Below are 10,842 nucleotides of genomic sequence, written 5' to 3'. Positions count from 1 at the left end.
CCCAGGTGAACTCCGCGCCGCGCGATCCTGCCTCGCTACGGACCCAAAGTATCCGCTAAATAAACTTCTAGGGTCAACGTGCAGCAAAATGAAGAACGAGAGTTCATCTTGGGGAAGGGGATTATTCTATCCTATTTTACATACTATCTGTTCCTTTATTGATTTGGTGTGAAAATCAATCCGTTTTCTACTCTGGATGGATAAAATGGGGGAGAGGGGAGTTCCGTTCGGTGCTATATAAAGCCACAGAGGCACTATTCTCATGGCCCCTTAATTGCAGCAGGTAGGAGCAAGAGCAAACGCTTTTCCAAATTGGTATAATCGACAGATACACAGTCATCAAAAAGGAAGAAGGAAAGACTATCCCGGATGGTTTAATAGTAACAGGAACAAAGATGACGCGAACCCCATCAAATGAAACAATACTATTTTCATTCAATTGATCGCAAAGTGTCTTCAATGAATAACTTGGCACTTATTTAAAAGGTTTAACAGAGGTGAAACCGAAACATTTTGTACCGACAACACGTCATGAAATAACAGCATCTTTTGTTTAAAATAACTTAATACACTAGAAAAAATATGGCAAATATAAATAATTTGTTTTCATGGAGAACAAATAGTTACAAAGCTCAACCGCATAACCAAGTTCAGTTAAAAGAGCTTTTCCTCTTTCTTGTAAATTAGAAGAAAAAAAAAACTAAAGAGGCTTTCTAGAGAATTGGGATACAGATTGCTTAGTCCAGAGTACCCCATTTTAAACAGCTACATGAATTGAAGCAAACAAAAAAATTACTTTAATATACACCTTTGTGAGATAAAATGCAAATGTTGAAAGTCAACCATTAGTTCACACATTATAGCCAAAATAAACTTTGTTCGTGTGTATCAACATATTTTACACAAACCTAGTGCCTGTGTCTAGCTGGGTGTTCTTTAAGGTGAGTGTGACAGGATAGAGAGGGGGAAGTAAAGCACGGTCCTCAAATAGGACTTCAGGTAACCAGCGAGAGGGTGGACAAGAAAAGGGGGAGGGAGGGGACCATTACTGAGCGACTGCTATGTGTCAGGCACCTTGTGAGGCGTTGTACCTTCGTTATTTCATTTAGTCTTCTTGTTTTATTTTTCCTTTCCCCACATTTTCTGCCCGCCTCCGTTTTCTTGGGACAACCGAAGTGTCAAGTTTTTCCCTTCCGACTTTTTTCTTTTGTCCCCCAGGATCAAAGACGGGGCAAAAATATATATGTAGATAGATAGACATCAATTTTTAGACGCTTTGGGTATTGGTTTTCATACCGAAGATGAAAATGAAGTAAGTACAGGTGCGTAAAGCAGGGGAAGGGGGGAGACACCATCAATGGAATACAAGTAACATGCAAACTGGAATTTACTGCCAGCAGTCTGGACAGTTCTGCCATAATAATTTCTCAGAGAAATCAGTCTGTGGTATCATTTTTGTATTATCATTTTTTTCTCCTTGTTTTTATACTCTCTTCCCTCTTCTTGCTCTTCCATTCGTGGTGGTTTTAAACTCAAAGCATCTGATTCAACGTAAAAGGAGGCCCGCCTCTCTTATCAAATTTCTCGTATTAAAGTGAACTTCGCAGAAAAAGGTCAGTTTCAAAACCTGTGAATTTCCCAGCTCCGCACTTTTTTTTTTAATCTTAACTCTTTAAATAAGTATACCTCTTCCTTCTGTTTTGCTTTCTTAGCCCATTTTGGGGGAGGGGGACATACACTTTAAGTTGGTAACTCCCCAACCCCTCTTCTCTCGAAATGCATCCAGGTTATTTTTCCATATTTTTTAATGTATAAAATACTTTAATTTTTAAATTTTTTTGTTCCTTGGTTCTCTCTCCGATTTCAGCCTCTTTCAAATAGCAGTAAGAAATAAGTTCCCTTTCTCTTTTTCTGTTTGTCCTTTCTGCTTTTTCCCCCTCTTAATTTATTAACAGGATTTTAATTTCTGCGCAAGAGTCCATCGCTGCGGCTTTGCCACTAGCCACACTCCGCCGTTCCCGTACTCCCTTGTACAGTCTCTCTCCGGAACTTCCCCAAACCGGCTCTACAAAGCTGAATCCCAGGCCCTTCAGAAGGTGAATGGTCAGGAGCACCAAGTCGGTGCGCCTTGTGGCATCGCAGGTCTTGCGCAGAGTCCTGCCCTCCGCGTTCCAGTGGAGTCCGAGATGCTGAAGCGGGCAAGGGGCGATCAGCCAAGCGGAAAGAGGCTGGGCTCCCAGGTGCAGAGGGGGTGACGAAGAAGCAGCGGGGCGCAGAGGTCGCGCATTCTGCACGCGCGCTGGAGGCGCAACGTGGGCGCTGGTGTCACAGACCCAGGGCGGCCGCGTGCTTTTTGGCTTTCAGTCTGAGATCCGCAATGCTGGAGTTCTTGCTGGTAGTCTTGGCAGCGGCAGCGGCAGCCACCACCGAGGCGGCGGAGGCCGAGTCCGCGGCCAGCGTGGCCAGCGGCAGTCCGAAGGGCGGCGCCGGGAACATCATGTAGGGCGCGTGCGCGGCCAGGTGCGGGTGCAGGTGGTGGTGCGCGTGCGCTACGGCGCTGTCCAGCTGCAGCTGCGCCTGAACCTGAAAGGACAAGGGCGTCACGTTGCAATGACTATCCTAGGGTGACAACAGAATAGAAACAAAGCATTAACGGAGTCCAGCTTGGCTCAGGGGAAGGCTGGGGTGGGGACGGGAAAAGGGGTATTTGGCTGACCTCAATCTCTTACTGAATCTGGGGCACTACAGGGATACTCCAGAGTCCCTGAGTCTCCTCAACTCACACAGCGCGGCTTATCTCTACGGACCCAGGGGACAGCAACTGCAGGAATGTGGATGGCCCTTCCAGGGCTGGGCCCATCAGAGGGCGATATTGCTACTGTGCTAAAACATCACCTTCCCCAGTAATACTGGTGTATTGGCAAAATGGGGTGAGGCCCTGTTACCCTCCTCCTTGATGCTGTCATACACATCTCACCTCACTGCTAAAGCCCTGAAGTGCCAAAGAGCAAACCAAAAAACTCTGCATGTCAGTTAGGGAAGTTACTGCATCTTCATTACAATAAACACAATTGTTAGTACTTCTAACCCCTACTGCTATAAGAGTTATCTGGGGATCTTGTTTAAATGCAGATTCCAATCCAAAAGGTCTAGGTTGGGGCCTGAGATTCTGAATTTCTGCCAATCTTCCAGGTGTTGCTGATGATGCATACCTGCAGATCACCTTCTAGGAAGTAAGGATCTCCTTTTAAGATTCCCCTCCCCTCTCTTTCTCCAATCATTCTTTCCGGCTTCAAAAGCCTAGCGTCAAGATACCAGAGTCCTGTGGTGCCAAGAAAGCTAAGATCCCCCCAACACTAACCCTCAGTACTTTAGCGCACCCATGTGTGTCTCCTCAGTCCAGGCACTGGTAACCGAAAGCTAATTCATGACTTCACAGTCCTACCATGCAGGGGTCCTGGCTGAGGATGAGGCAGGTCAGACACTGGTTGGGAAGGGATCGTGCCCTTAGGCTTGGAGAGCAGGGAGTTCTGAGCACTGGGATTTCCCAGGATTAAATCATTGCTGCAGGCTGTCCTTTTAAATGTAGTCTTAAAGGTTTCTTTATGGCTAAGAAAGGCATTGCAGAGGCAGGGCATCCCTGGGAAGACCAAGGCAAGGCTTCCTTCTCAACTAGCCATGAAGCTTTGTTTGCAGACAGCTTTAAAAAATCAAGTCTGAGTTGGGAGTACTTTTATTTATTTCTTTTTCTTCTGTCAGACACAGTTAATGAAACTAAGAGGCAGAAAATACCTAGAAAAATATTTAGAGAATTGCCTTAGAAACACCTTAGGACTAACCTCTGAATTTGATCTGACAAAATCTTAATCAAAAGGCTTTTGCCTTCCTCTCCCCAAGCTCAATCTTTAGTGCATTTTTAAAGGACTGGTTACTGCCCTCGGGCCTCTGTGGGTTTCCCATGAGGACAGAAAGGACTAGACATATGGGCCCCTGACACGCGATAGGTTTTTAAAGGGGAGCAGGTCCACTATATCATCTCAAAATTGATTCTCCAACTGTATGGACACCAATATTGGGGCTTAGAGGGGATGTTCAACAATTCGAGGAAACCTCCAGGTCTTTTTACGTTTAAGAACCAGCTGAAGCTGGGCTGTACTTGCCTGCTGAAATGGCATCCTTAAAGCACCTACGTTGACATAGGGTGCAACTCTACAAGCTTCAAACTGGCTGGCTGCCCCTATAAGGACTCCTATAAAAAATGGGGGAAATAAACACAATGATGCGAGATTAATATTTTTGGCATTGCTTTCCAGGGTTCCGAATGTACCAAGACAGAACTAATTCCTTAGGAAATGAACTGTTAACTTTCTAAACTACTGCCATAATGAAAATATATGTAATTTACTCCCAAACTTTAGGACTCTCACTAACTGCCTTTGGAGCAAATTTTTAAGTAAGGACCATGGTTGTCTTTGAGAAGATTTTTCTGCATTTATAATAACAATATTCCCCATTCTCATTTTACTTAGAATACCAAATGGTCTTTGTCTGAGAAGCATACCTTTATGGAGTTGATTTTCTTGTTTTCTACATTTAGCTCTTCGATTTTGGAACCAAACCTAAAAATTGGAGGGAAAATATAAAACCTAGATGTTATGACTCAACATTTTAAAAAAATTACAAGAGTATGATGAAAAAAGAAGTGTTTTAGGCATGAATGAGATGTGGCAAGCAACCTTTGAATTCATAGAACAATCTCAATTTCCAATGTTAAAAATGTAAATGAGTGACAAAAATAAATTTCATAGACTTTAGCAAGATAAATGGTTTCTTGATACACTGGTTTTAGTTCTGGTTTCATCTTTCCACATTACAGAGTTCCCAAGGCCTAAAACTCTCGCTGATACCTGATACCAAAGTGATAATGAGTTTAGATGTTTGCCCAGTAAGACCTGAGACGAATGTGCTCATTAATAGCCTGTTATATTAATTAGCTTCATCTTCAAGAAAAACCAAACACCAAAGCAAATAGTGACTCTTTTTTTCCTGGGGGCTGGGGGAGGGGGATAAAAGTGAGGGAAGCGGTAATTAGTGTCATAAAAGCCTCACTACAAAGAAGTTTAGGATTTCTCTGTTCCTCTGTGCAATAGAGTGTAACACGGTAGCAGAATAATTGTGCTATTATCATGATAATCTAATTTGCTTCTATAGAAATAGCCTATTCTTGCAGTTAGGATAGCATAGAAGCATCCAGAAAACAGCTCAAAAATTTTTAAGTATGAAAAAATAAAGACCAGCAATAAAATTCACTTCTTATGATAAAAAATAAGAATATTCTATGAAAGGGGAATGGGGTGAGGTATGAAACAAGTAATTCCTGAATACTATTTTCTCCCGATATTACTCTCTTAAATAAACTTGCCAACTTTTAGAGGTAATATGACAGGTTTTTAAAAATTCAAGTGCAGCTTGTTTTTTTTTTTCACTAATACAGCATATTGACTGATAGACAAATTAATGTTTAAAAACCATGAAAGTAAAATATTGCTTCTGAGCTTTGTCTTGTTTTGAAAAGGAAGTGTCATAGTCAATGTAAATCTTCAAAAATTCCCCTGCCATTTAGTGTAATAGAAGGGTAGATTTCATGCCAGGGTGGCATCCTTTGTGTAACTCACATGGCCTGAGGCTTCTTGCCTCTTTTTTTCCCTACTAGAGTTGGAACTGAGATACTAATACTCATAACTGTAATAATTATCATCATGTCTTTAAGGGGTTGCTGAGCCTCTAGAGATCTCAATACACAAAGCAAAGCAGGAGAGGCTTAAAAAGGAAGGCTCCGCGTGTTGATGCTGTGATGACCAAGGCAGCCTATTATTACTTTTCCCCTTCAACTCCACTGCTCTGTTTTTGTCCTGATCCTATTACAAGATGCAGGGAAGCCCCATAAGAATTGCATAGTTCGCTGCAGATGGTGGTCTCTGCGCCCAGAGACCCAGGGAGTATCTGTTACAGTGATACTTTGTAACAGCTGCAGATGTTCAGGCCTAAAACTGCTCCATGTGTTCAAACAAATAATGACCATCATTTTCTCCTATTTTATTATTTGAGAGGAAATACAATCTGAAACATTCAAATTTGTTCTCTATAAACCTAGAATAAGTATGTATGTATGCATATAATTTTTCACCTTAACCACTGCCAAAGCCTACTTTTGCCATTACATTCACCATCATGACCAATAAAAAACAAACAATAAAAAAACAACAACACTCTTCCTATCCCAACTTCATCGGGTGTGGTACTTGCTGGGGGTCGCGAACATTGAAAATACCAACATTAATCTGTGGGTTGTTTTAAAATCAAGTTTCTGTAGTTCAGGTTCACTGCCTTGGTTAAATGAGTGAACAAAGAACGACCAAAATGCATTTATTTCTCTGCTGTGTCACACAGTTTGAGATCGACTGCTAACGGCAGACTGTAAATTTCTGCATTTAACAGTTGCTAATTTTCTTTATAGTCTGTACATCTATAAACGTAATTGGCATATCCGCTTGGCAAACCTAAACCCTGAAGTAGACCCTCAAGGAAACCCAACTCCAGCGAACAAAATATTCGTTGTAACTTTTAAGGCATCCAGAAGATAAAACGTTTTCTGTGGGATTTTTTTTTAAGGCTTATAAAAGTAGGCCCATTAGGATTAAACCACATTAAAGGCATCGTGAGGCGAGGGGGGTGTGGTTTATAGAAACTCTGGGAGCAAGCCCAGCACAGCTTTCTTCTGCTGGGAACATATGTTGGGATGGGGGAAAAAGGGAGGGGGTCAGTTTAAGACTAAGATCTACTTTGGAAAATAAGACCTCTACTAAAGGCATCCTTTCCTTTCTCACCTGACTCCAGACCCTTGAACCTGCAGGCTCCGTGTGTGTCCCAAGAGCCGCCTCTCCAACCCCACCTTAGGTGACCCCCCTCCTCCCTCCTTGGACCCTGTACCTCCTCACAGCCAGGTACCTGCACTCGGGCCTCTGACAGCCCCAGTCGTTGGCTCAGTTCTTCACGCATGAAGGCGTCCGGGTAGTGAGTCTCATCAAAAAGCCTCTCCAGCTCATTGAGTTGTTCCAGGGTGAAATTGGTTCGACTTCGTCTCTGCTTGATTTTGGTCTGGCCTTCGTCCTCCATCCCTTTCGCATCCTCTTTGCGATCCTTCAGCTCCGGGGACACTGGAGGTGGCACCATAAAGAGGTCACCCGTACGTCCACGAGTGCACACGATCACAGACACAGATAAAAACAACACAAGTCCTTTTAACCAGATTTGTCTCAAGAAGGTTGGAGGACCCTGCTCCCTCCCGAAGTTCCTGTCCAGTCCCTCACTAGGTCAGGAAGAAGAGGAGCCTGGAGACAACCAAAGATCAACTCTGGGTGGCTGCCTAAGGGCAAAATGGGCATTCACCCACCTATCCCCTATGCAACTGTGGCCTCAGCTCACCTCACTATCCACCCCACGGTTTCCGGCCCTCCCCTGTGAACACCAAATCCAATTCACTCACCCTCTCGCCCACTCACTCTCTCCCACGCACGCACAGAAATCAAAAGCGCTGAGCCCCGCCCGTCACTGTATGCTGTCCGAGAAGGGAGAAGGGCGCGGTGAGGCCACGCTCTGCGCCATTCAGAGAGTGCTGGGCAATTCTCAGGCCAGCTCTGTTCGCTGATGGCTCTCTGTCTCTCTCAAACTTGCTGGTCTAATTTGATAACATTTGAGCCAAAGGGTCGCAGCAGGAAAATAAGACCTTTGTGCTTCGCGTTCCTAGGAGTCGCATCCCCAGGCATTGGGTGCTGACTCAGGGAGCTGGCCAAACCTCGCGGACAGCCCAGGGGCCGCCAGGCAGTCCCTGTCCCCCTGCCGGACCCGGTCGCTGAGCACAGGCGTCCACGCCATGTTGGCAGCAGGGAGGGTTCTCAGCCCACGCTGGGCCAGAGGGTGAGAGGCAGAAAAGCAGCCTCTGGTGGCCCAAGGAACTGACCGCTGCCTCTGTCCTCTCCTTGTCTCTCCCCATTGAAAAAGCCGACTGGACCCTAAACGCTTAAACCCACAGAGATCAACAGGTTCAACAGGAACATTCACGATCCTCGGTTTCTATTGGTTGCTCAAAGCCTTTTCATGCATCCACCAGCTCGGATGTTTAATAAAATATGCATTTTTTCTGCTCTGGGTTTGCACACATCCGTTGCTACTTTCCTGTCCTTCCTCTACTCTCTTTTAAAAACAGAAGCTCTGCAAATGTGAGCATACAGAGACACCAGAGGGACGGATATATATATATACACATGCCAAGAAGCAGTGATATGGGGAGCTGTATCAACATAAGCTGCCCTCTGGAACCTTCATTCTTTGCGCCTGCCTGAGTCGGAGATTTGGCTTTTTAAAGTGTCAAAGCTGAGTTTGGGTAGTCGAGGCTGTTTGCAGTTTTTTCCCAGGCAGTTCCTGATCAGAATGGGTGTTAAAAATAATTTCTGGAAGAGCCGGCCTGCAGAAGATTTAATACTTGCCCTGAGCTTGGAAATTAACAATCTTAGGACTTCGTGTACCCTGGGTTCAGACCCTAACTCTGCGGCCTCACTTGCTGGTGTACTCAGGGCCCGGAGCTGTGGCTTCACTGAGGCTTCAAGAGGTTGCATTGAGCCCCCAGACTGCTGTACCAACACTTTCCAAATTTAGGGGGATCTGGTACCAGGTCTCACTCAGGGAAGAAGAGCCTTTAGATCTCAGCTCAGCCTGACATTCTTACAATGGTGAGCTCAAGTGATGCTAACATTTCTATTTCTCAGAGTTCGTTTTTTGTGGACATGTGTCCTTCCTCCGGGAAGGAAGTGATTAACATTATACCAAACATTCGTAGACAAGCTAGTAAGAAAATATTTTCCACTAATAGTGCAATGAAATTTAAATATGAAAACACGCACTTCAGATTCTGCCAAAGGGGTGAGAAAGCTCTATTTTGTGTCATCCACAATGGATACCTCTCAAACTTTTGGGACTTCAAAGAGAAAGATGTCCACATTTCCAGTTGGTTCATAGACTTAATATAACCTTTATTTTGCCCCCAAATTTCCACTTATTGGCCTAAACAGGAACAGACCGTGTTATAAACAACTTAATTGCTTGCTTAAATATGTGATTCTACGCATGTCACATATTTCCTTAATTGGAAAAATATGGCAGCACACCATTTACTGCGGGGACCAAGTGCCAAATTAATTTTATTGTTGAACTCCTTTGAATTGGTACAGTACGCTCCACCATTTAGATAAAGCCATTTCCTAACACTTTGCTGGAACCAAAGTATTCCGACACCCACCTCCCTCCGCCGCCCTGCACAAAACCAGAGTACTGAATGATGTGAAGCAGTGAGGGAATTGTGTAAGTACTAAAAAAACAAACCCCCCCAAAAACGAGAAGCCTAACACGTCTCCCAAAATAAATAACATACGCTAGACCTTTGCCTGCTTTGGCCTCGTTCTACCTTCACAGCTCAAAGAGAATGGGGAGTTTGGCCCCTAAGATCCAGGGATCCAGGGTCTTCCGCGGAGTTCTAGTCGTTCTTAGAGGCGGTCCGAAACCCAGAGGCGACCCGAGGGTGGCATTTTCTCTGTGTCTCTTTCTCAGGCCTAGAAAAGGGGTTTCCCGCAAACTCCGCGCTAGATGCTAATCGTAACCCCGCCGCCTGGCCCAGCAGCGGCCAGTATCCCCACCCGCCCCCGGGCCAGCGAACTTCCCCAGCCGCCCGCGGGCCGTCTGGGCTGAGGCCCCATCCTCTCCCGGGTGAAAAATGCTTTTCGGTGGAATGGGAATAGCCGGAGCGTCTGGGAAGGGCGCGCACAAACCCACACACCCCCTCCCCACAGACACTCGGACCCCACCCAGGACCACGCACACCACCGGACGCCCACCCCTCCATCACCACTCCAGCTCCCAAACTGGGATCCAAGGGGCCCTCTCCGCGCCCCGCCACCCACCCCGCGGGGCCTCGGGGTCCTCTCCCGCCTAAAAGGAGTCGGGAAGGCGGGAAGGGGAACCGCGGCTGGGGGTCAGGCCGTTACCCTCGGTGAGCCTCGGGCTGCCCGGCTCCCTGCTCCTTTCGGCGGCGCCCATGTCCAGCTCCCGGACGGGAGAGCGCCCTCCTCCAGCTCCTCCGCCCGCTCCTCCTCCTCCTGCACCTCCTCCGCCTCCTCCGCCTCCGCCTCCTCCTGCGCCGCCGCCTCCGCCGGCCGCCCGGACTGCCGGGCTGCTGCGGTCGTCGCGGCCCGGCTCCGCGCCTCCGGCCGGATCCTTGGCCCCGCGCAGCGGCCCGCTCTCAAGCACCTCCCGGTAGGTGATCGCTTCTTTCTTCTCCTTCACTTTCTGGTCAAAAGACTTGGAGACGAACGCCGTAAGTTCTTCCATCGCCGCCGATGCCCGTCAGCCCCGCGCTCAACCTCTCACAGCCGAGCCCCGCTCTTTTTTTCCTTCTTCTTTTTTTACTGCTCCAGCCCCCCCAATAATAACACATCAATGGGGCAGGGGGTGGGGGTGGAGAGGGAGGAGGAGGAAGAAAGAAGAAAAAGAAGAGAAGGAAGAAGAAAGAGAAGTAGAAGGAGAAAAAGAAGTAAGAAGAGGAGGAGGAGGAGGAGGAGGAGGAAGAGTGGGGGGGAGGGGGAGGAGGAAGAGGGAAGGGGCGGGGGCCGGCGGAGGGAAATAGGAACGGCTGCTTCCCCGCCGGAGCGCGCTTGTCCACTGTTAAGATCTTTGACAATTCTTCCTGCCGGGAGTTCAGATCTGATAGCAACGCTGCGCTTGAAGTCTCAC

At 46.7% G+C, this 10,842-nt stretch overlaps 1 protein-coding gene across 1 annotated transcript; it reads right to left on the bottom strand.

Annotated features, from left to right (window-relative positions):
• Positions 1-590: 590 nt before the first annotated feature.
• SHOX2 (short stature homeobox 2) lies at positions 591-10,555 on the bottom strand. The gene is made up of 5 exons (XM_037126342.2): positions 10,098-10,555; positions 7,009-7,217; positions 4,562-4,619; positions 4,161-4,249; positions 591-2,619 (listed from the first exon to the last, which is right to left on the bottom strand). The coding sequence occupies exons 1-5, from the start codon at positions 10,438-10,440 to the stop codon at positions 2,326-2,328; spliced, it is 993 nt and encodes a 330-aa protein (XP_036982237.1). The 5' UTR covers positions 10,441-10,555; the 3' UTR covers positions 591-2,325.
• Between the last annotated feature and the right edge of the window lie 287 nt (positions 10,556-10,842).

This window comes from Artibeus jamaicensis, unplaced genomic scaffold (assembly GCF_021234435.1).
Source record: "Artibeus jamaicensis isolate MK-2021 breed Jamaican fruit bat unplaced genomic scaffold, CSHL_Jam_final scaffold_474, whole genome shotgun sequence".
In the NCBI taxonomy this organism is placed as follows: Eukaryota; Metazoa; Chordata; class Mammalia; order Chiroptera; family Phyllostomidae; genus Artibeus; species Artibeus jamaicensis.
This window is presented reverse-complemented; position numbering and strand designations above follow the sequence as displayed.

Excerpts from the sequence above, each read along its gene's own strand:
- SHOX2 (XM_037126342.2), bottom strand. The coding sequence starts at position 10,440 with ATGGAAGAACTTACGGCGTTCGTCTCCAAGTCTTTTGACCAGAAAGTG. Across the intron at positions 7,218-10,097 it reads CAGCCCGAGGCTCACCGAGG|TGTCCCCGGAGCTGAAGGAT; the intron begins GTAACGGCCTGA and ends TGCCACCTCCAG. Across the intron at positions 4,620-7,008 it reads TGTCAGAGGCCCGAGTGCAG|GTTTGGTTCCAAAATCGAAG; the intron begins GTACCTGGCTGT and ends TCCAATTTTTAG.